Source organism: Pangasianodon hypophthalmus, chromosome 18 (genome assembly GCF_027358585.1).
Source record: "Pangasianodon hypophthalmus isolate fPanHyp1 chromosome 18, fPanHyp1.pri, whole genome shotgun sequence".
Lineage (NCBI taxonomy): Eukaryota > Metazoa > Chordata > Actinopteri > Siluriformes > Pangasiidae > Pangasianodon > Pangasianodon hypophthalmus.
The window spans coordinates 7,870,967-7,898,962 of NC_069727.1; the positions used below are offsets into that span (position 1 = coordinate 7,870,967).

The window sequence follows — 27,996 nt, forward strand, 5'->3', positions numbered from 1 at the left end:
TTTATATTAGAAATATATATACATAAAAAACAAATGTTGTATTACACCATAATTCTATACATCTTGTATAACAAATTTTATATAACAAATATATCTGTACATGGAATGACAGTAGAAAAAATATGTATGTACATAACTAACAATTTAGTACATAACTAAATATTTACACCTCAAATATTTTACTTCCAAATTTAGACAGAGAATCTTAGGAGGCATGTTGGTCTGTTACTTTCATGCCTACTCATGCCTATTCATGCTTATTCACCAAGGCTCATACATGGCATTCATGCTTGTAGTGAGTAGATGTTGCTCTACATGTAGTTGCATTTGAATCCTAAACAGAATCAACTGTACTGTATCTCACTAGTTTATTCTACCACTTACTGACACATGAGTCCATAGACCTGAGTAAAGAACACTTTCGTCAGTCTATTAACCCAGCAACAACAACATAATGAAATCGCAGAGCAGAAGAGATGGATTTGATTCAGATAACGTTTCCTAATTACTGCTTAGCTGTTCACCTCCAGCACTCCTTCTCATATGGTACACATTTAATATACCTGTGTGTGTATGTGTCTGTGTGTGTGTGTGTGTGTGTGTTTGTGGTCACATGCAGCAGGTTTTCTTCTTCACTGGTTGATCCACCAGCCCCACTGGGTTCTCCCAAACTCTGTCCTCCTGCTCCTTCAGCACTCTGATTCAACAAAAAGAGCAGTGAACAAACAAGATATACACATCAGTAAATAAACAATACCTAAACAGGATTCAGAAAACACTGTCTGAAATCCTCAGAATAAAAATAATAAAATAGTGAGAGGCATCTTTCTTTAAATTATATTCCTATACCAATGTACACTTCCAAGTGAAACAACCCTTCATTGGATAAAGGGCTGTTTCGGTTGGAAGTAAAGATTAAAGTTTATCCTAAGCCAGTGTTTCACAAAGTGGGGTCCAGGAACCCCCATGGGCTTCTTGAAGCATATCCAGGGGGTCTGTGACTAAAAAAAAAAACAAGCAGTTACAGCCCACCAATCTCACTGTACTGAGTTCGTGAATGGATTTAATCCAAACCATAATAACTCCAAACAAGTAGACCTATGAATAGACGTGAACCTAATGTAATGTTAATAAAAACGTGTTCCGTAAGTGGAATGATCCAGAATAAAAAGCTCTCTGGCTCCAATCAATAGCAAATATTAATTAATATATTAATAGCAAACCAATATTAACGTACACATTAAAATTAAGAAATGAATATTTAAAAAGCTGGCTTATATTCATTAAACTAGGGGTATCTGTGGGATGTTTTAACAGTTATTAGTATCCCTGGCTGCAGACAGTTTAAGAAGCCCTGTCCTAAGCTGCTTAGTTCTTTAGAAGTTCAATCATTCTTGTTCCAAGCTACTAAAAGGTTATACTAAAATCAAATAAATACAAATGATACAATACACTTAGAGATTACAGTAAAGTAAATATAAGCAAGATGTAGTGCAATCAGTATAAAACATCATAAAATAGTGCACATTACAATAATGTGAAATGTTTGTGGAATATTCCAAAGATCATGAGCAAGTGCTATTAAAATCCAATGGTACATAGTACAACTATAAAGAGTAAGTTACATACTCCATATAATCCCACTCATAGACCTGTCTGGATACTGTTTAGTTTGCATTGCTCTCATTACCTCAAAAAATGCAAACATTTATTGTCAACTGAGCAAAACATCTTGACAGAATGAAAAAATAGACACAGGACGCATTTTGTAGCTCACTCGCCTACAGTCTTTCACTGACTGCTGGCAATTTATTTTCTATCTTTGCTTTCTCGCTCACAACACCATTCACACCAGACAACTGGATCCCCTCCAGTTTCAAGAATTCCTGTTACCTAAATGATATAAATACATCAGCTCTTTTACACTTTCGCTCAAAAGACAAAAAGCAAACCACAATAAACTCCCAACACCCACATCTTCCTGTTATAGCCACTACATACTCTGCTGTGGTTTGCCATCTGAACTACATACCTCACTCCGATTAAAGCCACTAAAGAAATTACAGAAATTGATGTAAAGGTATAAAACACTTGTGGGTGTGCTGTTAAAGGAAATGAGTCAATGACTGGGTGCAACCCGATATGAAGCAGAGTTACAGCTACCATCCCAAAGTTGATTATTTTTTTTAATAACAGCACATTCTTATATGTTTTATTCCTCTTATCCCACAGCAATTTGCTATAACTATGAAAAAGTTTATGCGCAGAAGGACACATTAAACGTTTAACCATTTATGTACTTTTAAACATTTAATATTGTGGAGCATCTGCAAGACAAGTTGGTTCCTGTTATCTATTATGTTATAGCAGTTATAAACAGTTCCCTCACCAGCCTCTCCTTTTTCTTCGTCATGAAGTTAAAAATCCCCAAAGGTTATATGATGTCAGAGAAACCAGAAAATGCTAAATCCTCTGTCCTGAAGACTTTCCTGTGGTGGAAAACTTACTCACTGTTACAAAGAGTCAAAGAGTTACTAAGACTCTTTCCATAAGTGCTAAATAAATGTGTCCTTATAGAAAGCGTCACAATGATTATACATTTTTCTGTTTTGTTTTTTTAGATTATTGTGGCACGTCCACCATACACGGCCATATGAATGAGCTGTTACTATAGAAACAATAACATATTAGAATGAGTACGTTAATAATAAACTGCTGCTGTTATAGAAAATTAATCAGTTATTAGCATAGGAACGTAGGAAAGTGTGTTACTGTTCATTTTTACCTGGCTAGGTGTACCATGGCTTCTAGCACATTGTAGCCTGTATAAGCACTGCACTCGTAGAACAACAAACGTGCTTCCTGTTAGACAGAAATTATGACGGTATGCATTAAGTATTTCTGCAGTCTAGTGGGCAGGAATCTATGAAAGTACTTTGTAATTTGAATGTTTAAAGCCTTACCTTAGCAAGCTTTTCCCCTTCCCCAGTTGCCACCTGTCTCATACTCTCCCTGTCTGATTTGTTGCCCAGAAGCATGATGGGAACTGGGTCCCCGACTGTTTCCTGTATGCTCACCAGCCAGGAGCGCACAGACTTAAAGCTGTCACGCAGAGTGATGTCATAGGTCACCACCACGCCATCAGCCTTGCGGAAAAACTGCTTGGTGATGCTTCGAAATCTGCAAGAAAACAAGACAAACTGCACCTCAATACTATTGTTCATACAAACAGTAAGGTTACAGATAATTCATTCAACCAATGTGTTTATTCATAACCTTTATTACTTTTAATGCATGTGATGTTCAGTATTATTAATCACTAGCTATTAGTAAAAACAATAGTCAGTAGACATTACCACAAAGCAGCTTCACAGAAATCTAGATGTAGATTTGGATCCCTAATGAGCAAGCCAGAGGTAACAGTAGCAAGGAAAGACTCTCTAAGACAACACTAGAAAGAAGTGTTGAGAGGAACCAGACCCAAAAGGGAACCCATCCTCTTCTGGTGACACCGAATAATGGGATTATAAATCATTACTCTTCTACAACTACATGCTATAAAGGCAAACAGTACTAAACAGGCTGAAAGGACGAGCATCAGATTCTTGATGATTACAGAAGTTTTGAGGTATAATCTGGCTTCTCGAATGTTCATTTTGGCAGGCTGCGTGTAAAGAAGAGCTACAGGCCAATCCTAGCAAAGGGGGGCAGAATTTAATGTGGTAGCACAGTTACTTGCTACTCTGCTTATCTAAGTTTATCAATGAATTGAACATGCTACCTAATATACAGATGTCACAAGAGAATTCAGCACAGTCAATTTAGTCAGTCAGTGAGCAAAAATACACCATATGGCCAAAAGTATGTGGACACCTGACCATTACATCCATATGTCGGTCTTCCCCAAACTTTTGCCACAAAGTTGAAAGCACAGAATTGTCTAGAATGTCTTTGTATGCTATAGCATTAAGATTTCACTTCCCTGGAACTACGTGGCCCAAGCCTGTTCCATCATGACAATGCCCCTGTGCACAAAGTGAGGTCCATGAAGACATGCTTTGCCAAGGCTGAAGTGGAAGAACTCGAGTAACCTGCACAGAGCCCTGACCCTCTACCCAACTGAATGCCTTTGGAATAAACTGGAAAGCTGGCTGCGCCCCAGGCCTCCTCACCCAATGTCAGTGCCTGACCTCACTAATTCTCTTGTGACGCAGTGATCACAAATCCCCACAGCCATGCTCCAAAATCTAATGGAAAGCCATCCCAGGAGAGTGGAGGTTATTATAACAGCAAAGGGGGAATAAATCTGTTGTCTCACCTCTCTTGTCCTGCAGTGTCCCACAGCTGCAGAGCCACATGACTGTCCCCCAGATTCAGAGTCCGAACACTGTAGTCAATGCCTTAAATAGAAACAGAATTATTCACTCTCTGTGTCTACACACATGGCCACACTAAAGTTATAATAACTGTACAGTATCAAAAAGTGCATCATCAAACCATAAGAAGCAAATAACTGGGATGATTAGTCCAATTTAACAGCTTCTATTGTGCATGGATTTGGATTCAGTGGTTAAGAGGATAACCCATATAATAGTGAACTAATGGAGTTTGAAATAATTGCCCAGACAAAGTGTATGACATTTCAGAAAGGATGCTACTCCCAAGTCATTTCATGTGATGCTGTTTTTGCAAATTCTTTAACAACTTTATAGCAAAGGTATATTTCCAGCATCCACAGATATAAACATTAACACTCATTTTCTGGGCCATGTCTGTTTCTCCTTCTCTTTCTCTCACTCACACACAGTTATGGTAGCATGTTCCAGACTTTATTGAAATTCAAATGTTAATTAGAAAAAGTGTACTCAGGTGTATTTGTGATGTCCTTTATGAGCATGCATAATTTGAGACATAAATCAAATTCAGTTGCAACAAGTGTATATACATTTACATTTGTGTGCGCAACAATTTACAATGGCTGCCAAAATTAAAATGCAAATCCATTAAGTCCATTTTCCAGTGTCTAAACATGTCTGATTCTGCTAAAGCGAAAAAGTGTTATCAATCATTCCATTTGCAATTGCATTCATCCTCCCACTACAACTCAGCCAAAAATAAAACATCTTTGCTTTTTCATTTGCGTTGTCAGTATCAATGAGGTAGACCTGTCAATCAAATGCTGAGGGTGGGACACTATGGTGCAGAATGTGTTCCAGAGGAAGCGACCAAATCATTATGAACATGTGGCAACGGTAGCAAATACTCTTGAAATGACAAGTACATTTTAATGCATTTAAAAGGACATTTTAATGCTTGTTAATGCAAAAAGGACATTTCACTACGCATAAAGGAAATGCAACTGCAAGTACATTTTTAATTAGCATTTTCTAATTAGAATCTGAATAAAGTCCAAAAATGCTACCACGCGCAGTCACGACCAGAGCACTTCTACAAACTCACAGTGTCTTTTAAACTCTCAAAATGAGTTGTGTAACAGGAAAAGGCAGAGGTGGTTAACCACTTAAAACTTGTAGCACCTCTTTGGGCATAAACTCAGTAGGCTTGTGAGTTCTGCTGATGCCCAAAAAAAGGCCAATAAAAACACACTCACACTCATCTCTGCATATGTACATGTTAAATAATAGAACAGACTGGTTTGCAAGTCACTGACATAAGTTAGAGATTAAATGATCTTATGTTATTTCATGGCAATAAATCGTAACACACTGAATTGAACAACTTCTTGTATTTCTACCATTAGCCTCATCATCACTTGGACCAGACAACTACAGTGGCTGGGAGTGTGATTATGAATACAGGCTGAGACTCACCCACAGTGGCTGTAGTGTCCATGTGGAAATGACCACAGAAACGGTGCAGTAAAGCAGTTTTACCCACGCTTGAGTTGCCCACAAGAATGACTTTAAAGAGGCGCTGTGGCGTGGACACAGAACTCTCCACTGGACCCTGTGGACATACAACATATAAAGTGATCTTAAACGTAACGTAAGGGAGTGATATATGCAATATGTTAATATGGAACTCTAAGGAGTAACATATTGTGTCTTAAAGGAAAACTGCACCCTGAAACTCATTAAATAAGTTTATATGGAAATATTTATGATGTGTTCATTGATTCTGGTGCTAATTTTTTTGGTTGGTGTTGTATTTTCACTATTCCCATTAGAAGTTAGCACTTGTGTGCCATCACAAGGAGACACTGCTAGTGCAGGTAAAATACCATTTAATTGGAGAAAAAATTTGATCTCAAACAGTCAGTTTTTGCTGTTAGTTTCTAAAAACAAATCGCCCTTTTCCCAAGATGTTCCATGACAAATTATTGAGAAGTCCAACTAAGATGTAGTGGAGACAGCAAATGCTGGACTCTAAGTTCCAGAATGCAATGCAGCTATATGACGCAGGTGTGCTGATTTACACCAGAGATTCAGTTCAGCTAGTTGTCGATGCATGGGATGACAGGCAAAGTTGGCAGCAGTACTAGCATGAACGCTTTGGAAATGTGGATCTGTGTAAGCAGAGTGTACAAGTCAGAGAGGACAGGGCACAGACTACAAGACTAAAGCACTGCTGCATCGCTCTCTTTAGGTCGAGATTGAAGCAAGGGCTAAATGCCACTTACACCACAATCTCTAAGTAGTCAAATGGCATTGTGGGTAAAGTAGAAAGCTGTTAACCAAAGTGAAAAATGACCAATATTTTGATGACAAAAGCTTAAAATGAAACGAATTAAAACTCAGAATTACTTTACAAAATAAACCTTGGATGTCAGTGAAGATCACATGTTGATTATAAAGAGTAATATGCAAGTCATTAACTTTGTATTTCTCTTTGCATATATTCCTATTACTGTCCTTTGCATTAATTCTCTGTTTTCTTAACTTGTTTCTATTTATTGTTTATGCAGTTATTGAGGTCCTCATTTCCATTTTGAAATCCTAGACTATTTTAAACACTCATACAAACTAGAATTAGACTTCAACCTTTCAGTTATAAATCCTTCAATACTTTTTTGAAAGTCACTCTGGATATGAGCAACTGCCAAATTACTAAATGTAAATGCAAAAATGCTGGTATGGTTACATAAATAAACTGTCATTTCTAAATAATTCATGTATTTGACAAGAGCCACCCTTTACCTTCTGCAAAGCCTCCTTGCCTACTGGCTGGCCCCTGGTCACAGAGGGCAGGGACATGTTTAAGGGACACATGGGGCTCATCTGCAGATCAATCTGGGCCACTTCTTCTTCCTCATTCATCTGGTGGAAGAGAGGATAGGGTTCTCCTTCTAGCAGGTGTGGGAGGTGGTCCTCCTCGATGGAGATAACCCTGTGGAATGGTGGAGAATCCACTGCATTGGTGTCTGGGTTCTCAGTCACTGAGTTCCCGTCTGCACTCGCAGTATGCTTGGCCGCTCTCATCATCCCATCATCTCCGGACGCAGAGTGTGGGCTAGAGCTACGAGACGAGGTCTTCCTGTTTGGGTGCTGAGTCACTTCTGTACCAGCCTCACTAGTGTAAGATGAGAGTTAAAGTGTCTGTGAATGTGCTTTTTAACTGTTAACTGAAGGAGCTATTCCAGGCAATGAAAAAGAGCCAACAAATCTATTATTCAGGAAAACAAATAGTGAAATAGTGATAGTTCTCACAAATATCTCTCACCTTTCTGTAGTCTGCTTTTGGTCAGAATGAACAATTAAGTTTGAGGCTGGTCCCTGTTCAAAGGTGGCTTTCTTTAACAAGTTGTTGCATTTCTATAAACAAAAACAACATATGTTCTGTGGAAGCATTTACAACATTTACAGTATAAATAGATTAACATGGCATTATGTGAACACTTACCAAAGAGTCTTTTTCATCTCTTAAATGTTTATTCATTTCTCTGAAAGAGCACAATTACTGTGAGAGAGATGTAAATATTGACTTCAATCAGTGCATGTGGATGTGCCCAAGGCATACCTGAGCAGGTCTAATTGATCAGCTAGGTTTTGTTTCTCTCTCTGCAGTCTCTCTGCGATTCTGTACACCTCCCTGTGTGAAAGACGTTTGGTTGTGAGTGTGTGTAGTGCACCAGGGTGAATAAGAAAATAAAGGAACAGTAAATGCACCTGTATCTGTATCACGCTTGAAAAATCTGTATCTGTGCCTGTATTCTGATTTACACTCAAGTGGATGTGGCATAAACCAGGAAGTTTTTTTATTATTATTATTATTATTATTTATTTTTAATTAACTCTATCACTGGAAGCACTGGAAAAAAAAAAAACAGAGGTAGCAATGCATGCATGCTACCTTTGTTTGCATGCTCTGTTAGCATGTGTGAGGTCCTTGACTTCAGCTACATCACTCAAGTCCACAATATGTGACTGTTTTTTAATCCTCCTTTAATCCTGTTATTATTTTTTTTTTGTATGCACCTGTAATATTTTCTAACAAGTTTAGTTGGTTCTATTTTCCAAAATATAAACAAACTAGTATCCTAGTATAAATCACCTCAACCATGACCAGGCAACTACTAAAAATGAATAAGTGAATGGTAATGTAAATGCATTGGTATTATGGGTATGTGCTCTTTCTTACATTTCTTTTTCTCGCTGCTGTCTCAAGCCTTGCTCCTGCAGTTTGGCCAGTTGCTCCTGAGCCAATGACAGCTCATGACAGGTGTGTTCCAGTTCGCTTGAGAGCTCCTGATTGGTCATTTTCAGTTTCATGTTCTCCACCTGACTCTCCTGGTGTTCACTGTGCAGCTCTTGACACTGTTGCTCTAACTGAAGGAAAACATATCAGATATAACAAGTTATTTTCAAGTAATAACTATATCTTTCTTTAAAGAAATAATTTCTGCTGCATTTGTATGAACAATTGTCACTAACAAGAATTTCCTTGTACTGGTATAGTAACAATACAACCTTTTTACTCATAATCACTTACAAAGGAAGCTGTTGGACACTCAGTGAGTCAGTGAGGGTTAATACATAACAAATGTGGTCAGTGTAGTCACACAAAAAAAATTTATCTGTACTCCAGTGTTCAAAAGATGGAAAATTACAAGCTAACAGCTTTGCTAAAACTTTCTCATTTCTGTCCTCTTTATATTTACAGTGTTAAAGTTCTTTTCATCATAATTGCCCAAAGTCAGCGAGTAGGTTGAAAAATGGTTTGGTGAAGAGGTGTAGCTTAGATAATGATAGTAGAATTTTCTCACATTGCAAAATATGAGCTACAACAACTGTTGGACATGTTCTTTGCATTTCTAAATCTGCCCCAACTACACTCACCCTCCTCTGTTTGAGGAAGAGCTTCTCAAGTTCTTGCTCTTTGCTGCTCAACTGCTGTAGCAGATCCTGACTTCTGAAGTCCTGCAGAGAGTTAGGGCCACCGGTTAAAAAAAATTTCATAACATCTTTCTACCTTAACACACATCTCCAAAGAAATATAACTGATCTGGATAATGTCTAGTATAAAATATATATATTTATATATATATATATATATATATATATATATATATATATATATATATATATATATTATAAAGCATAAAAATGTTTTTTTTTGCATAAAAACGTAAAAAAGTTAGTTTTGCCAATTATAATTACAAAGAGTATTAATAAAGGGAAATTGTGTTTCACCTTGTGACTCAGTCGATCTTTCTCATTTTTTATCTGTTGCTCCATTTCCTCGTACAACTGCCGGATTTCACCATTGTGTGTTGCAGCTTTCCTGTTAAAAAGGAAACAAACATATTTGCTCATATATATTCACTTCAAAAGTAAGTGAATTGCAACATCTCAGGCCCAGACAGTGATAAAAGTTAAAGAAAAGATACATCTTTATCTTTTTTAAACCCCGAGCTCTACGTTACGTCCTTGAAACTTGTAAGTAATGTGCAAACAGACCACTTACAGAATCAACCACACTAATATCCTCATGTCAGCATGTCAACATGAGATCACTATCAGAGCCAAATAAAAACACCTCTGCATATGACAATATGTTTGCAACACCACTGCAACACAAACTACCATACTGTTGACTTTATACACCTTTACACTTCATACATCACCAACAAAAAACATAAATGACAACTGATCTACAGCATTATACAAAACCAGAAGAGTAAGCAACGCATTTTCAGTATAAGGCACCCTTTGTGGATAGTAAGTGTCACAGCAGCCCCCAAACCACCCCACACATAGAAAAGATGTAGGGCTGATCTGGAGGCTGTAAATTCTGATACGTCTACTTTTTTTTTTAAACCAAGTACTGCTTTTGGAATTTTTATGCGGCCCCTGTGGCAGAGAGCTGCTGCTCTAAACAATGTGGATTTAATCCCACTTGCTGGAAAGTTCAGTGAGGTTATGATCGTTTCCATACGATGTAAGTGGTTTGAGGAGGCATTAATACTTTTCTCAAGTATCCTACTTTCTCAAGGCACTTTCCATCTCACTCTTCTCTTGTTGGGCCACTCTGATCTGGGATGTGACTCGAGCCAGGAAATCTTCAAAGTTGTACAGGAGATGTGGCTCATCTTTTCTTAGCTGAGTCCACAGAGTGCGCACTTCACTGGGACTAGATAGGAGGGAGAGAGAGAGAGAGAGAGAGAGAGAGAGAGAGAGAGAGAGAGAGAGCGAAAGAACAAGAAAGAGAAAGAGAGAGATAGTAGTCTCACTCTTATAAAAACAAAACTATATTGAAATTGTCAAATACAGCTAAAGACACTGACTCTTCAAAGATATTGCTAGCGCCGAGGCTTTCCATCAGAGTGCTAAAGTGTCTTTCTTCCTCATAATCCTGTGGATCATTCTGATATAGAGCTTCTGGAGAGTCCTGTGAGAGACCCGTGAACTGATATTCCACCTGACTCATTCTGCATCCCTGCAGAAATTTACCTTGGATAAAAAGAGAATGCAAGATACGCTCACATTAGGTTCTTCTCAAAATTCTGAATTCAGACCCAAAATCAAGACTTATTAGATCCTCTGAAAGCATCTGAGAGTAGAAAACCAGTAGTCTTATTACAATGTAACATGATTTGAGTATCTTCCATACTGTAGAATTACTGTATTTTTTTTTTTTTGTAAACTCACTGAATCCAGAGGAGAACTCTTCTAGAGTAAGATAGCCATTTCTGTCCAAGTCTAATGAGTCAAAGACATTCTCCAGTTCTTCTGCAGAGAGTGGTAATTCTTTGTTCAACCTCTGAAAGAAAGAACATTAAAAAACACATCACGTACATCACAAATACACACTCTAAACATGTGTATAAATAGGCATTAATAATGTTCCCTGTAACATCTGAGAGGCACACGACTGCTAACTTCTCACAGGAATAAGGAAAATTATTTCATATGTTTCACGGCAGAGGCTTCGTTTAAGGGTACATAATTATATATACAGTATATATATATATATATATATATATAGATATAGATATAGATAGATAGATATAATATATAAACATAACAAAACTTGTAGTTCTACCCATTTCTATATTAAACAGAAAATATATAAGCAACATTGAAAAAGCAAGTATGTCAAGTCATTCATATTTCCCCCAAACACAAATCACAAGAAGTTTCCTGCTCTTTACCCTCATATCAGTGGGCGTAATGTAACCCTTGCCTTCACTGTCACAGATCTGGAAGAATTCATCGATCTTCTCCAGCTGTGAAGCAAGTACCAGGCCTGATCCCCTTCTCTCCAGATCCTTCATCATCTCAGGCTCTGGCTGTATGTCTTCGTTATCTGGACTTTTGTAGACGACTTTCATGGCCTTGTGATTCAGGAATTCAGACATACTTCCCACTCCCTAATCGTCTGTTAATGTGAGATGTCATAGTAGAAAGTTGATATAATCCACAGCAAAGAACATTATTTCAAAGAATCCGATTCTTCATTTCGATCCATTTCTCTTCCAGGCTGTAGAGAACAGTGAAACAATCATCACTTTCTGTCCTTTACGTATTACCTCATCACGTTGTGAAATGTGTGTGCGTGTGTTTAAAGAACTTTGTTGTGGTTCCCCTTGACCAAGTTCTTAGTAAAACCGTGCAGCACCACTGCTGCAAAGCTGCAGTGAACACTTTCCACCAGTACGACTATGAATATGTGACGCATTAGTAAATATTTAAAGCAGTTATGTCTTCTTGATAGTATTTTGATAAATTTATGAAATAGCAGATGAAAAAAAATAGAGCTATGTAAATTCTGATGTCCTTATCAGGATTCACATATTCGTATTTACTTCCCTTTATTCAGGCTTCTCTAAACAAGACAATTTGTCCTGTCTTTATTGTTTGATATAAAAATTAAAACAGGACAAATCCAACATGTTTAAAGAGCGTAATGAAACCAGTTATGAGAAACGGAAACCTACCTTTTCATGAAAGTCCTACCTCATCATAGACGGGGCAACAGGAAGAGGCTTGTGTGGTCTGCAACTGCTAAATTTCCTGTAATATCTGACAGGCAGAAAGAATCTCAAGACAGACCACATCATGGTGGGTGGACTCACTTAAAGGGAAGGCTAATGTTAGTTTTCATTCTTTCACATTATGTTCTCTGATGCTTTAGAGTTAACAGATGCTTAGCTAAAAGTTTCTTTAATGGCTCATTAAAAAAACAAGTTCATTAAGGCAGGTGTAGTTTGTAAATTTTGTAAAATACCATTTTGTATTTCTTACACAATTGCAATTTCATATGAGATAAATCCTTTAACAGAATTTCCATATACATATATATATATATATATATATATATATATATATATATATATATATATATATATATATATATACGAGGAAATGTACTTCAATAGCCTACAGCTCTGTCACCTCAGAGTACTTAACTGGAAAGGTTTGCTTTTCACCACACAAGATGAAACTTACCTTATTACAATTTAAAGTGAAGTTAAAAAAGTAAATATACACTACAAAAAAATTTTCTATTCGTTTACAAAAATGGAACACACAACTTAAAGAAACTAAATATGTCCCATGGCATTTTGTCTAGTTTTCTTACTCTGCCAGTTTTCTGTCACTGAAGGCTATCAGCTGCTACAACTGAGCGCGAGGACACAGCAGTTGCGCTCGCGGTCGCTGCGTCGCGGTTTCCATAGTGACGAAAACCCACAGCCTCCGTTTGTTTTTTTTCCCTGAGTCATGATAAAGGCCAAGTCCTAAATAGCAAACTCCTGCAATAACTAATGTCTCAGAACAGCCAGATTATCACCTCTAACAGGGGGGCTAGTCCACTATTCTAGTCTACTATTCATGTTATTTAGTGTAGCAGGTATGGACGTGCGATTTAGGACGTAGCCGGCTTGTCTCCTAGCCTGCAAATGTCACGCTAATCTACTTAGCAAACTCATACGGTACTTAAACAAGTCGTAAAATGTCGTAATTACTTTACGTAGAGTTTACAAGTTGTCAATAATGTAAAAATAGCAATTCTCTATAACATGGGCCCTCACACTTTTTGGTTCCAGAGACCACTTTATAAATTTCATGGACTCTTCTGGACATAACATTAAATATGTACAATAATATTTTATAATAATAAATATTTATTTGTAGGCCTTTTTGCTATTGAGGTTTGGATTAAACACATTCAATTCAAGGGACTAGCCAAACAGACTAATAATTATAACTAAATAAGAAACTTCCATAATGCTGGCTTGTGATTTCTATTGCTATAATAAATAAATTAAAAAAAAAAAAATCACAGCCTGCCTGGCTTTCCTTCATAGGCCCCATTTTGGGAACCATTGATCTATATGCCTAAGTTGAAATGTTAGTTTTTATATAGATTAATTGATTTCTTTTCCTACATTATTAGTATTAGATATATGTCCCTCCTCCAGTTTTTTAATTAAAAACCTTGAGAAAAGAACACTAAAGAGTTTTTGAGTTTGTCCCTCATACCCAGCCTTAAAGGTTCCTTATTAAATCCTACTAGAGGGCTTCCCTTTCAGAGAGGGTTAAGCAGAACCACCTACTTATCCAAAAAACCCTTAAGGAACCCTTTGTTTCTAACAGTATGTGATTTACCAGCTGGTTGTTTACATAAAACTCACAGCAACATAACATACAACCCAGCTGCTTGATTGTTTTACAGTCATTCATTCATTCATTCAGCCATCCATCCATCCTGGTGGGGATAATGCGTGCCCCTAAGGACCAAGCGTATGTGTAAATCAGCAAAAAAATATAGGTTTACCTCAAATAAACTTCCAGTCTGAGCAATTTCTAAGTACAATACTGACACCAGTACAATACTGTGTGGCTTACAACTGAAACACTGCAATACCAAAAATGCGTGGATGACAATTTTATGTGACAAATGCATGGTTTCAGTATTGTACATAAATTAGGCATAAGTGACAAAGTGGTGACAAAGTGTATGAAGTGTAGTTTTATTTCCAAAAAGATAAGTAGGGCACAAACAGCCTCCATTTACATTAGAGTTTGGTCTCATTAAATCTGAGATCATTAAATTATAATAAACTTAAAAAGAATAGGTGTCTGTAAAATTTTTAAAATCACACAAATCCACATTTTATCCCAACTGCATTAACCAGTTCATAAACACACAGCACAGCACCATTTGCTGACTCATATCCATCACAGACATGAGTCATGGAGACGTATATATTAGTCTGCTGCAGTTTCTGTGTAGCATAAACACATTTCCACGCCTCTCTCACTGTTTGCAAGATTCATAAATCACACTTTAGGACTTTAAACAACCGGTTGCAGGCATGCTGGTTATTTTCGCTGAGCCTGGATTTTCTGAAGCAGCAGCTCCATCTGCAAATTCAGGTTGGGTTGACCCTTTTTGGTCTTCTTCTTTAGCAACTGATATGTGGCCATTTTCTTTTCCTTGTACCTCTTCAGAGCCTCCTCTCTCTGTGCTTTGTCTTTCAAGTATTCCTAAATTAAAAGAGAAATGTTTGTGTGCATTTACATACAGGTGTAATGATGCATGAACAGTGAAATGTAATTATTTTGCAAGGTTTAACAGAACATAGGCCTTGTAGTAAACAGTACCATTTTTCCTCACCTCTCTTTTCCGTTCTCGCTCCTCTTTTTTCCTTTTATACTCCTCCATCATCTTCTGGTTGGAAGACATTTTCTTCCATTTCTTTTTCCTTTGGTCCTGATCAGAACTCCTGACACATCAAGACAATGCTTAGACACTGGCATTAAAACATCTTGTGTTGCTATAAATAAATGACATCATACAGTATATATGATATAAGAACAGGTTTAACACCACGTTCTCCCATGTTGATTGTTTTCAGTATTTCTATAAATGTGCAAACTGGTTCAGGTTTAAGTAGCTCATATGCACAATAAGACACTTGGGTTGAATGCAAGTGCAGGTTTTGACCACTGACCTCTTATTCTTCATTGTGTAACTATGGCAGAAATTGTTTCATGAAATCTTACCACATTCTACTTAACAAAGTAATATTACTTTGCACTGCATTTTTAAAAATCTATTTAAATCATTGTAAAATCAGCACTACAAATGTGCATTCACAAAAACAGTAAGCATCCCTGCATTAAAGTTATTGTGCCTATATTCACTCTAATGAACAGCCTAAATGCCTGAAAAAAGAAAAAGAAAAAGAAAAAAAGAAAAAAAAAAAAAAAAAAAAAAAAAAAAAAAACACCCCAAGTGTCAAGACTTCATGTTTGCCCAAAAGAGCCGACATGTGACTGTTAGATAAAGTTGGCACAAAGCCACCAGACACAAATACATCTTCTTGAATTTTATTCACTTCTGGTCTGATATTTAGCAGAAAAGTGTAGATTTCAGCTGTCTCCCATATCAATGTAAAAAGGAGTCAATTATTATCAATTTACAATTAAAACTGTAAATGCTACAGCTAAACCCAAAGTGTTGGCAGCTCTGGATTATTTGTGCACAGTGTATACAGTCACCGGTTCTGGTGAACTTGTATGACAAATTACAAACCTTTCAATCTGTGATGTCTGTGGTGCTTCATTCAATGAGGCAGCTGATTTCTCAGGGCTTCCTGTCTCAGAAGTCCTTATGACAGAGCTAGAAAGGACAGAGTCATCTTCTTCTCCTGCATCAGCGCTTCTTCCTTTCCTCCTGCGATCCCTGTTCAGTTGCTCTTCTTTGTCCAGTCTCTGCTGTTCGGCCATGTAGAGGTGCCTCAGATGTTCGGGGTATTCCTCTTCTAGCTTTGGCTTGGAATCCTTCATTCTCCATTTCTCCTTTCGCAGAAGTTTCTTGTATTCTTGTTGTACTTTTTGCTTCCTCTGGAAGGCAAAGCCCTTACCTACAAACACATAACTTTGTTAAAATCGGACAATGGTCAAAATAAAATGAAGAAATACAACTATATCAAAAAGACTTTTTAGGGGGTTTCAAAAAAGTTCCCTAACAATCACAATTAACAAAAAACAGTAAAAATAGTGTATAATATCAATCAATATGTTAACATTTTTATCAATAATAATGTAAAATAAATAAATCAAAATGACATCAGCTAAAAAGTCTGCATCTCCCTTTATAAATGTGATATAACCTGTATGTCTAGAAATGTCAGGAAGTGTGTTGTGGTGAGTATTACAACTGAGAGGATATACTCTTGTTGTTTTATTATTATTATTATTAGTAGTAGTAGTAGTAGTAGTAGTAGTACTTTTCCAACCATTTTTCTGTTGATTTTTGTCATATCGTGTTTTGGATGGTTGTCTTTTTGCAGGATACACCCACATTATATTTTTGATTACCTAATTATGTTTTTATTGATTGATACATTATAAAATTAAGACACAGCCTACATGAACATTTGCATTTAACTGTATTTGATTTGGTCCACTTATTTTCCCAATGTTTTAAATCACCGAATAAAAATAATTTTGGTTACATTTTGGTCAAGCACAACTGAAAGCAATGATATGAAGAAAAACAAGGAGGTACAAAAATCTGCACCTGGCAAAAAATCTCACACAAAATAGAATATAAATTAAAAAAAAAGTGTGTGTGTGTGTGTGTGTGTGTGTGTGTGTGTCTTTATCTATCTATCTATCTATCTATAATAATAAACATTGCAGTCTTACCTTCCTGTAAACTGCCCTGGAAAAACTTGTTCTCTGGATTCCATGTTTTCTTCTTTTTATTAACAGCTGATGGATGACTATCTGCATAATTCCTTTTCGTGTTTCTACCTTTAAATGAAGGTTTGCCTTTAAAATGTGGATTTACAGGTGCCATTTCAAAACAGTACAAATCTCTGAATATCAACGGAGAAACACAACTCTAGCCATGCTGCAAGATGACTGTGTCGCATAGTTATGACGTAAGCGCGGCCAGCAGACATTAGTAATCCAGCACGAAGGCAAATACTTCATAGGTTTATAGTTTTAAACAATTATATTTCAAATAAAATATATAATGTGTATATTTATGGTCTTAATTTGAGTATAAGAAAAGTTGATTGGATTCAGTAAAGCAAACAGTAGACAAAGTGCAACTAGTACTGTCTGTGAAAGTGGAAACGTCACTTTTGTGCTACGTGTATAACATGTCAGAAGCAGCTCCTGTGTATTTCACTACATTATGGCTTTTTCTAACATCTCCACTGAGTCGTTAAAGAAGAAGATTGACGAGGTTCGCCGTTTTCTTTCCGTGTCACTACGCATCGCGAACGCGCACACTGTAGATTTCTACACGCGCGATGTGTGGCGCGCGTTCATGGCTGTGGATCCTGAGGAGGTTTTAGCTGCAGTTCATTCCGCTCATGACCGCACGGGGGCGCCAGAAGGCAAGTTCACCTGTGTAGCACACTGTATACTGTGATGTTATGAAGTTAAAACATTGTGAAATGGATGTAAAGGGGTAATATATATATATTATATATATTATATATATATATATATATATATATATATGTATATGTATATGCGTGTGTGTGTGTGTGTGTGTGTGTGTGTGTGTGTGTGTATATATGCATATATGCGCACATGTTAATTAATTAGTTTTGTTTCATTTATAATGTTAAATTACTTTTAGTATACTTCTAACTCTCTGTGCTGCCGTAATAGGTGAATTTCCCTCTGGGATGAATAAAGTGATCTATCTATCTGTATGTCTGTCTGTCTGTCTCGTTCTCTCTCTCTCTCTCTCTCTCTGTATATATATATATATATATATATATATATATATATATATATATATATATACATATATATATATATATATATATATATATATATATATATATATATATATATATCTTTCCCATCCTCCCTCTCCCTCTCGCTCTCCCTTCTGAGTTGAAGTGGGTGTTAGAGCAGGGAAAACACTGAAATGTGCAGGACAGGGGGTTCTCTCTGTCCTAGCTTGTATGTTGAACCCTATGACAAAAGGGTATCCTTACAGAGCAGATGCCCTAGCCTAGACTAGACTCACTAACCACCCAAAGCATAACTGTTTTTCTAAGAGAGCTCCTTGTAAATGATTATACCTCAGCGCTGTTGAATTGTCAGATCTGATTGGTCAGAAGGTGCTGATTAGTTATTTATAACAGCACTGCTGATAGTGGTGGTGACTGTAATTCAGATAACAGGTTTATATTAATGTGTGTCATTCTAATATGGTATTGTTTCGTAGTAACAGCCAATTCACTGGGACTTGTATAGCACATACTCTACCTAATCTCAGGATAACAAACAGATTCGAAGCTGCATTGATGCGGTGAGGTTTTCTGTAAGATGTTTATTTAACATTTATGGAGGGAGTCTTCAGTGACAGTGATTTGCAACTGTCAGTTTTCCAGCATGCAGAAGTCTTTACGACAGAGGAGTTTGTGCTTTCCTTTCCTTTTTTTTTTTTTTTTTTTTTTTTTAAGTAAACAGAGAAAATAGAGAGGCTAGTAAGGGAATAATTGTTTAGAGCTGCTATAACATAAGTGACAACAGGAACCTGTATCATGGACATTCCACAACGTAAAGTGTAACTATAAATGGAAAAAAAGTATGATGTGTTGTTCTTTAATGAATATAAAATGGCATCATTGGCAAATTGCTGTGTTAAAAGAGGTTTAAAAAATCTTTAGCACATACTGTTATTGGAAAATAATCAGCTGGTAACAGTAAGTCCGGGGTGGTAACACTAACGCCGCAGCACACCACCCCGTCATTGATTATATTCCTATACCAGCATGCCCCAAAGTGTTTTACTCCTTACTTAAAGATGTTGATGACATTGATATTGTGATAAATTACTTCACTATTTGTAATGTGTATTTGTCTGTTAGTAATGAGTATTGTGATACATTTTTCACTTTTCTCACTCCTGTCTAAGATGGTTATTGATCTCTGTTTGCTTTATTTTTATGTGTTGATTTTAAAGTGAACACTAGTTTCGGGTTCTGTGATGTCAGTAAGAAGCTGGTGGATGTGTCGGCTCTGCTGAGGGCGGCTGAAGCACACTCTCTGCCAGGCCTGGGAGTCTGTGTGCAGCGGCAGACACTGATGGACACACTGAGAGTGAAGGGTGGAGACACCCAAGGTTAGTGTGCTCAGAAAATTTCAACCTAAATTGTTAGTTTATCTCACACACACACACACACACACATATATATATATATATATATATATATATATATATATATATATATATATATATATATATATATACATACACATGCTGGAATTATTTCAGATGGGCTGTCAGATGGACCACTGCTACCTGATGAGTTCATGAACTCTAAGAAGGCTCATGAGGTGCCAGCTATGGCTGAAGTGGTAGCTGCTTTATCCAGATGCTGCAAAGTCAAACAGGTAAGAAACATCTTGTAATCAGGACAGTCCCAATCATTGGCATTTTCTGTCTTACAGTTTTTTCCAAGCATAAGTCTGCTTGCACCACAGAGATCAGGGCATTTGGTTTAGTGTTAAAGCTGTTTTTGAACCCAGCTGTGGCCCCAGGAATGTCTGACCTATTTGAAATTGGTGGTCTAGGGTTTACCTCAAGTGAACATTGATGCAGTCCTCAGCAAGTGTGAAAGAGATTGCAGGCCATGGCAGCCAATAATGAGATTAGTTGGAGTTTCAAATGGCTTGGAAATGCATATTGTGGTATGCAAAGGAAACTGAAGTCGTTCTCGATTTATGGAGTAATTATGACATTCGGACGTCACTACAACGTGCTGCGTAAATTTTTTACCAGGTTGAACTAGAAATATATTTTATTAAGAACAGAGTTACCAACATTTATGGTTGAACCATAGCATTTGCGTTTTTTTGCAAACCCTTTGCTATGGCAATGCAGTATATAACTGAAACCTACACTTTCGTTCTTTTCAGCTAAAACAGCAACCAGAAAAAAACACGAATAAAATTCACCTGGCAGAAGAAAAAAAACAATACAGTGAAGGGGAAAGGCAGTGGAATGTGAAAGACACACGTTTGCTCCTGGTAGCAGTTACTCTCACTTCGTGTTAGATTAATCTAAATGCACTTTGATGTGTGATTGTTTTTGCGGTACAATTCTGTTTTTTTCGCTCTGCCTGCTCGGGTTTTCTTGTTGCCAATGTTGGCACCTCTGTTAAGAACAATGAGGGGATGTAACAATTAGCTCTGAATTTGTAAAGATTTTTCATACAATAGAAGAAACATATAAAATTAACAAACAAACCAACAAACAAACAAATGAGCCCAGAACTGATTCTGGGGCAGATATGAAAAGTTGCTTCCTACCTCTTATTCCATTACATTTTTTTTTACCCTGTAATGCTCTCTCTCTAACTCTCACTCTCTCTCTCTCTCTCTCTCTCTCTCTGTCTCTCTCTGTCTCTCAGGTTATAGACGTGGGCTCAGGTAAAGGCTACCTGTGTTCTTTCCTCTCCATGCAGTACAACCTGCAGGTGTTTGGCATCGACTGCTCGAGCACAAACACACGTGGTGCTCAGGAGAGGAACAGGAAACTGAAGAAGTTTTCCAGAGCCTACCAAAAGCATGGACAAAGCAAAAGTAACCAGGAAGTTCCAGATAAAGAAACGGGAGACAGGGAAGAAAATGATGATGAACGAGAAGGAAGAATGCAAGGCCATCATAGACCCAGACTTTCTCATGAGCAGGAAGAGGAGGAGGATGGTGCAAAAGAGAGAGAAATGAAAAAGCATGTCACAATAGACAGAAATAATCATGTGGCTGAAGTCCAGTGCTCTTCTTCACCAGATCTGGACAAGGATGCTCTCTCAGCCTCGAGTGGCCCAACAAATGCTGATTTAGAGAACCTCTTTTTCACAGAGTTGGCACCTGATATTGTGGAGCAAGCCTCCCCTCGGATTCCCCCCAGCCAGCTGAGTGCAGAAGAGAGAGAGAGGAGGAAGAGAGAGAACCTTGAGAGGAAGGCACGGAATGGAAAAGGCAACAGTGACACCAAAAACCTGTACTCACCTCTGACGTCTTACGTTACAGCTGAAACAGAACTCAGGACACTTATTACAGAGTTGGAGGTGAGGGGAGAGCAATACTGCACCACATTGAACAAGGAGAATTTCTCTTAATACCACTGTTTAGATACTGAGATTAACAGGTCAAGCTCATGCTCAGCACAGTGAGCTTTTGCAAAACAGACTTGTGTTTGCTTAAGGAGGGTAGAACCATATCAACGGTTAATACGCCAAATTATCTATTATATAAAGCTGCATTTGCCAAATAATCTAATTTGTTCCTTTGTGCAAAATGAGTGGCCACATAATGAGACGGTTCAGTTCATCTTTTTGTATAGCAGCTTTTTGTATAGACCATGGAGCTGTGAGATGGCAATGCTGCCCGTTTCACCAAAAAAGATTCATTAATAACATTAAGAACCAGAATTGCTGAATTATTTTGAGGTTGGATGACATTTGGGGTTGCATGGCTTATATCAAAGGAGATAACTTATCTTATGCTGATCCGTGCCATCCATGTGACCACGCCCCTAGAAGCCTAATATTTCAGACAACAAGCAAGTAGATCCAAATATACACCAGAGACTTGGCATTTCTTCATTCCTCTGCTATGATATAGCAGTAAGGTAGCCTGTAATTACTCTAATGCTAATCATGGCATGGTTTATGGGAAGTCAGGCTCAGGAATGATACATTGAGGTGCATGAGATGTTTGTGTTACGAGGCAAACACTATGATGTGTGCTGTCAAATAAACCAAATTGCTCTCTCTGTCTCTTTTCCAGGATGCGGTCATGGTGGGCTTGCATACGTGTGGAGATCTGGCTCCCAGCACACTGCGCATGTTCGAGGCCAAACAGGAGCTTCGGGCCGTGTGCAGCGTGGGCTGTTGCTACCACCTCCTCTCTGAGGAGTTTGACGAAGATGCGCAGGGTGAGTGCACTCCCTGCTTCCGAACTCACACAGAGAGTTGATTCCAACTATACAGCATTGCAGTTACTTCAGGAGCCAAGTGGCTGCGTTCCAGTGATCGTGACCAACTCCATGATTTATAATATGTAATTATGTTGAAATGCCTGATGTAGGGTTTGAAAAGAATAGAACAATTCCTTCTTCTCACTAAGTAACCAACATAAACTGCCTCTTCAGACAAATAAAATCTTTTTGAAGTGCTGTGTACAAGGAATTTGACTCTCTTCTCGAGCTCACATTGTGCTTATAGACATTACACATTATAGTAACATAAAGACAGGGACATAGACAACAATGGTAATATAGAAAAGCTTGCAACCCAAGCAGTCATCTGCGACACAATGTTATGGTTCCTAGGAACAGGTTGTATATTCCTAAATCCAATTCACTGGCAATCTTGCATAGGATTAGTCAAGCTGCCTCTTCTGTTCACCCCTGCATCACAAAAACATAAGAGCTCTTAGTGAAGGCAGGCTCTTACACTCCACTGAGGGAAATTCTGGCATTAGCAGCTTTGTCTCTACTAACACTACTTACCTCCAATCCGAGCGCAGCTTTAGAAGAGCCAATAACAACAACAACGAGGAGAGCGAAAACAGAATTAATGAGTCCAGTGCTATGATGTTCAGCTCACATTCCTGCTATTCCTGACCTTATGAAGCCTCTCTTGAGTTGTTCTGAGGTTTAACAAGATTCATGTACAAGTAAAGGAGTTGTATGATGATGTTATGGTTGGAAATGCAGCTCACATTGGATAATGTCCAGCTTGGGTGCACTAAGATTTTGTGTCTGTGCTCAAATACTGTATATACACACACATATACACACACCGCGTCACTCTGAGGCCTAAAATCTCATTACAAGACAGTTTTGGCTAACACTGCTGCAGTAGTTTTTGTAGCAGTAGTCTCAGCCTCACAAGCTCTGCTCGTGGCTCATGGAGCACCTCATGGAGTGTCTCATTATAGTCTTATGGACCGTCTCATAGAGTGTTTCATGGAGCATGTGATAGAATATATCATTGAGCATCTCATGGACCATCTCATGGAATGTCTCATGGAGCATCACATGAGGCATGTCATGGACCGGCTTATGGAGCGTCTCATCAAGCATCCCATGGAGCATGTCATGGAGCATGTCATGGAGCATCTCATGGAGCATCTCATGGAGTGTCACATGGACCATCTCATGGAGCATGTCATGGAGCATCTCATGGAGTGTCACATGGACCATCTCATGGAGCATCTCATGGACTGTCTCATGGAGCATCTCATGGAGCATCTCATGGACTGTCTCATGGAGCATCTCATGAAGTGTCTTATGGACTGTCTCATTAACTATCTCATGGAGTGTTTGATGGAGCATCTCATGAAGTGTCTTATGGACTGTCTCATGGAGTGTTTCATGGACTGTTTGATGGAGAATCTCATAGACCATCTTATCGAGTGCCTCATTAAGCATTTGTGCACCAAAAGCTTCAAGATCCTGAATGTTGCAGTCTGATTGGCTCTCCTCAATTCTGAGTATGTGTACTCCAGGTTCCAATGAGAAAACAAATGTCCCAGACTCTTTAGGGAAACCTGGGTCTGACTAGCAAACCTTTTATTACAGTGAAGCAATAATGAATGACAGTCTAACGTCTTATTTATGTCAGGTTTCATTACTGAGATATGGGAAAAATTTTTATCATGATATTTATTCATTCTGGGTTTCATCTTTTCTATTCCATGTATTTCCTATCTCGACCAGAGTGTGAGAGTGGTGTGTATGGATTTCCCATGAGCCAGTATCTACGGGAGCAGGCGTGCTTCTGCGGGCGGAATGCCAGAATGTCTGCATGTCTGGTAAGTTTTAAAAAAACAATAATAAACATATTGGCAGAAATAAAAACTGTTTAAGATATTGGTCTTATTACTTGTCAACTGATAGAACGATCCTTGATTCACTCTCATTACCTTAATACCTTACAAGCCATGTGGGTTGTACATCAGGCTCCTATTCTTATTTTCTCATTCATAGGCTCTGGAGAGAGTATCATTTGGAGGAGGGGTGAGTAACTCATGCCTCCATTAAGCAAATAGAGAGAGATGTTGTGTGACAGTAATACGAACATGCTGAATACCAGTCCTACCATTACAGTGGAGTACAGGGATATGAATATTTATCATTTTGTGGCTACATTTGTGTGTTTTTGATTTAGACATTTATATGTAGGCATTCTCTAATTGCCTTGTTCACCTCTTCTTCTCAGCTTCCTATGGAATCGCTCTTCTATCGGGCTGTTCTTCATGTTATTTTACAGGATCACTATGATGCCCATAAGAGGTACGTCTAATATGAGATTACATACACATTTCAGTGCAAATGTTTGCATGTGTCTTATTTTCTGGGTGGATAATTGAAAAATTGGGAAAGCACAGGGGCCTTAATGTCAAACAGGATTAGACGTAAGGGAGTGTGTGCAGTGATTTTATCAAGGGTAAGGGTGTCCTAAAATCTCCTTATCCACCAAGATTAAGGTATTCCATTGCCAGAGCAATGACGTAAGTGTAACACTTTTATTGGTATAAAACCGGCTGCATTAATACATTCAGTTGCTGTGATGTGGTCATAGGTGTGTGTGTTTATCGAGGATTTTACAACGGCTTTGAACATGGTGCAGACAATGAGATTTTCAAACCAAAATGATCCATTTTATAAATCATGCAATTAATGACATTTGCAGCAACATTCTGATTGGCTTTCTTGTTGGCAGTGAGAAGCGTGTTGGGAACGTTTATTCCAAAGCGTCCTCATTTGTGGACTACGTGAGGAGAGCTCTCAGGAAACTAGAACTGGACGAATCAAAGGTCAGAGGTGGTGACACTGAAAATGAAAGAGAGACATGTCCTGTTTTTATTTTCCTTTAAACTCAAGTCCATTTCATAATTCTGCTGCTTTTTGTCAGATTTATGGGTTTTTAATGATAATCCTGGTTTATTTTTTCCTAAACTGAACCTATTCATTTACATTTAATGAGCTTTTATATTGATTTTGAAAGATGACAGTTATACTGAAGTGAGTTTTATTTTGTGAACCAGTTTTAGTGCATGTAATTTTGTAAACTATGCATTTCTCATGACTGATTCTAGGATTTGATTCTCACGTCCAAGTTTCTTCTTTTGTTTCTCTGATTCTTCTTCATCAGCTCACAGACAGTGTGATTCAGAGTTACCATGACCTGTACATCTCCAGGATGAATGAGATGGTGGCCTTCAACTTGGTGAGCTCCGTTTCAGGGCTTTCAATCTGAACTGCATAGAGGACGGTTTGTTGGGAAGTTATAGATACAGCTTTGACAAAAAAATTTATGCAGTATATATAATGTGGTTCAGAAGTCTGAAAAAATCTGGGATTTTTTTTTTTTAATTGGAAATAAACAGAAGGTTTTAGAATTTTGAAATATTTAAGACCAAGAAAGTAAATGTTCAATATCTTGCATATTTAATATTCAGTATTAGAATGAGGAGAAGTAAAAATACTAGAAACATTTTCACTAGTGGTCTCAGGCTTTTTGGACCCCACTGTACATAATGAGAACTGTTATCAAATTAAAGACAAAAAAACAGAAATTATAATGCATGTACTTCAGAGTGTAGTTGCTCTGGAAGGGACTTTATTGTGAATTGTTAACAGAAGGCGCTTTAAAAGAAAACAGAGTCAGATCCAGATGCTAGTCTACATGTGATGCAATATTTTTTTCTATATAGCAGCCTTTATTTGTAACATATACATCACAGCGCAGTGAAATTCTTTTCTTTACATATCCCAGCTTGTTAAAAAGCTGGGGTGAGAGCGCAGGGTGAGCCATGTTACAGCGCCCCTGGAGCAGAGAGGGTTAAGGGCCTTGCTCAAGGGCCCAACAATAGCAGCTTGGGAGTGCTGGGGCTTGAACCCCCAACTATCTGATCAGTAACCCAGAGCCTTAATCATTGAACCACTACTGTCTACATGTGCATGGTACCATCACCAAAAATCAGAAGACATTTAGAGCTGGGCAAAAGTTACTACCTGTTACTACAAGTTACTTTAATGGAAAATTACAAAACAAACAGGAATTTATTTTAAATGACTGAATCTAAGGAATAAACTAGCAAGATACAAATTCAAAAAAAATTAAAAGTCCGTTTTTATTTCAGGGTGTTTTTAGTATTATTCAGACAGGACAAGATATCTGTTATGTCATTATAAGATGTCTCTAATAATTAGAAGCGAATTGCACAAGATAATAGATCTCGATATAAATTAATTCACACTCTATAAGCAATCATTACTAGAATATGTTCTTTATAATATTTCAATGCCTAGCATTTTAAATGTGGCTTGTTTTGGGCAGATAATACTAAAGAGCGCTTCCTGGAGTGTTTCCATACTTAAGAAAAAGTGTTGACTCTTTTCCCCATGTAAAATGATGGAATTTTTACTAACATGCCAATTCAGACAGGATATGCATTATCTGGAGTTAGTTTTACAGGCTATTTTATAGTTTTAGTTTAAAGACGTAGATACAGGAATGTGTAACCTGTAAAAAAAAAAAAAAAAATTACCGATGTGACAGATTTGGCTGGACTTCACGGAGATACCGGAGATAACACTGTCCATATAGGGCTTTTAAAACCTACATTAGTATTTCACTGTAATACAGAACATCTGTAGGTGTTTATCTATATTACCGGAAAAACAAACAAAACCCTAAAGAAATGGTGTTTGACTCAGTGTTGTGTTTATCTCAGTTAAAGGTGTCTTTGGCTCCCTGTATTGAAGGTCTTATCCTGCTGGACCGTCTGTGCTACTTGAAGGAACAGGTAAAGAAGCCAGAGATAATGGAATCTGTTGGGTTTATTTTTATCAGTTTATAGTGGAGATGGAGTTGCAAGGGTGGACAAATCAGTAGCTCGGGACAATCTTTGTGTTAGCTTCTCACTCATTGTTATCTACAGGACAAGTACAATAGCATGCTGTGTAAAAATCCCAACAAGGCTGCAGTAGTTAATTCACTAGTACCTGAGTTGTGTACTGTGCTCAGTGGACAATGTTAAACTTCAGAGCTATTCACAACTGACCTGCAGCTACACATATAGCACTACAGATATAGATATAGTGTCCATGTGCCTCTCTAAAGTATTAATTTTATATTAAATGATATGTTTTAACAGGAGAATGTGTCCTATTCCGCCCTGGTGCAGCTCTTCAACCCACTCCTGTCCCCCAGATGTTATGCTATTGTCGGAATAAAGGGGCCTGGAATTTTATAAAGCCCAAATATGCCTTACCTGAAGTCTGCTTTTTATTGTAGTACTATTATTGTTTTAATTAAACTTCCAATTGTTTACATTTTCATTGTACATTCATGTCTTAATTGCAATTTTCCATTATAAACATACTTATGGATCTGTACATTGTTATATAATAATGATTTAATTATAAGCAAGTTCTGATTTATTCTTTTGTGATATTATTCATTCTAATTTAACAAAGAACATCTGTCAGAATGAATTTAAACAGGGTTAGACGCTAATTCACATT

At 37.6% G+C, this 27,996-nt stretch overlaps 3 protein-coding genes across 5 annotated transcripts; 1 reads left to right on the forward strand and 2 right to left on the reverse strand.

Moving 5' to 3' along the window:
• Positions 1 to 22: 22 nt before the first annotated feature.
• cracr2ab (calcium release activated channel regulator 2Ab) lies at positions 23 to 13,407 on the reverse strand. Of its 3 annotated transcripts, XM_026923840.3 has the most exons (18): positions 12,909 to 13,407; positions 12,398 to 12,482; positions 11,612 to 11,940; positions 11,109 to 11,220; positions 10,745 to 10,910; positions 10,444 to 10,590; positions 9,651 to 9,741; positions 9,297 to 9,377; positions 8,599 to 8,786; positions 7,978 to 8,049; positions 7,861 to 7,900; positions 7,681 to 7,772; positions 7,158 to 7,530; positions 5,832 to 5,967; positions 4,319 to 4,400; positions 2,964 to 3,180; positions 2,786 to 2,862; positions 23 to 697 (listed from the first exon to the last, which is right to left on the reverse strand). In XM_026923840.3, the coding sequence occupies exons 3-18, from the start codon at positions 11,816 to 11,818 to the stop codon at positions 610 to 612; spliced, it is 2,169 nt and encodes a 722-aa protein (XP_026779641.3). In that variant the 5' UTR covers positions 11,819 to 11,940; positions 12,398 to 12,482; positions 12,909 to 13,407; the 3' UTR covers positions 23 to 609. The 3 variants fall into 3 exon arrangements, with proteins under 3 accessions (XP_026779641.3, XP_053097809.1, XP_026779644.3); XM_053241834.1 differs by lacking the exon at positions 12,909 to 13,407 and having other exon boundaries at positions 12,398 to 12,623; XM_026923843.3 differs by lacking the exons at positions 12,398 to 12,482; positions 12,909 to 13,407 and having other exon boundaries at positions 11,644 to 11,815.
• A 1,011-nt stretch (positions 13,408 to 14,418) lies between these two features.
• On the reverse strand, positions 14,419 to 17,370 carry ccdc59 (coiled-coil domain containing 59). The gene is made up of 4 exons (XM_026923293.3): positions 17,121 to 17,370; positions 16,003 to 16,333; positions 15,082 to 15,190; positions 14,419 to 14,951 (listed from the first exon to the last, which is right to left on the reverse strand). The coding sequence occupies exons 1-4, from the start codon at positions 17,272 to 17,274 to the stop codon at positions 14,787 to 14,789; spliced, it is 759 nt and encodes a 252-aa protein (XP_026779094.1). The 5' UTR covers positions 17,275 to 17,370; the 3' UTR covers positions 14,419 to 14,786.
• A 116-nt stretch (positions 17,371 to 17,486) lies between these two features.
• On the forward strand, positions 17,487 to 27,804 carry mettl25 (methyltransferase like 25). The gene is made up of 12 exons (XM_026922769.3): positions 17,487 to 17,824; positions 19,414 to 19,572; positions 19,726 to 19,844; positions 20,864 to 21,523; positions 22,245 to 22,392; positions 24,181 to 24,275; positions 24,451 to 24,480; positions 24,683 to 24,756; positions 25,187 to 25,280; positions 25,619 to 25,693; positions 27,204 to 27,275; positions 27,627 to 27,804. Exons 1-12 carry the CDS (start codon positions 17,620 to 17,622, stop codon positions 27,723 to 27,725), a joined length of 1,830 nt encoding a protein of 609 aa, XP_026778570.3. The 5' UTR covers positions 17,487 to 17,619; the 3' UTR covers positions 27,726 to 27,804.
• The last annotated feature ends 192 nt before the right edge of the window (positions 27,805 to 27,996 follow it).

What these genes read in the sequence shown, in the direction of transcription:
- cracr2ab (XM_026923840.3), bottom strand. Translation starts at nt 11,818, where the DNA reads ATGTCTGAATTCCTGAATCACAAGGCCATGAAAGTCGTCTACAAAAGT. An exon ending in TTACGCCCACTGATATGAGG is followed by an intron (nt 11,221 to 11,611) that starts GTAAAGAGCAGG and finishes TCTTTCTTTCAG; the next exon opens with AGGTTGAACAAAGAATTACC. An exon ending in GATCAATTAGACCTGCTCAG is followed by an intron (nt 7,901 to 7,977) that starts GTATGCCTTGGG and finishes GTGCTCTTTCAG; the next exon opens with AGAAATGAATAAACATTTAA.
- ccdc59 (XM_026923293.3), bottom strand. Translation starts at nt 17,274, where the DNA reads ATGGCACCTGTAAATCCACATTTTAAAGGCAAACCTTCATTTAAAGGT. An exon ending in CAGACATCACAGATTGAAAG is followed by an intron (nt 15,191 to 16,002) that starts GTTTGTAATTTG and finishes TTGATGTGTCAG; the next exon opens with GAGTTCTGATCAGGACCAAA. An exon ending in AGCGAGAACGGAAAAGAGAG is followed by an intron (nt 14,952 to 15,081) that starts GTGAGGAAAAAT and finishes CTTTTAATTTAG; the next exon opens with GAATACTTGAAAGACAAAGC.
- mettl25 (XM_026922769.3), top strand. Translation starts at nt 17,620, where the DNA reads ATGGCTTTTTCTAACATCTCCACTGAGTCGTTAAAGAAGAAGATTGAC. An exon ending in GAAGGGTGGAGACACCCAAG is followed by an intron (nt 19,573 to 19,725) that starts GTTAGTGTGCTC and finishes GAATTATTTCAG; the next exon opens with ATGGGCTGTCAGATGGACCA. An exon ending in GAGTATCATTTGGAGGAGGG is followed by an intron (nt 24,481 to 24,682) that starts GTGAGTAACTCA and finishes TCTTCTTCTCAG; the next exon opens with CTTCCTATGGAATCGCTCTT.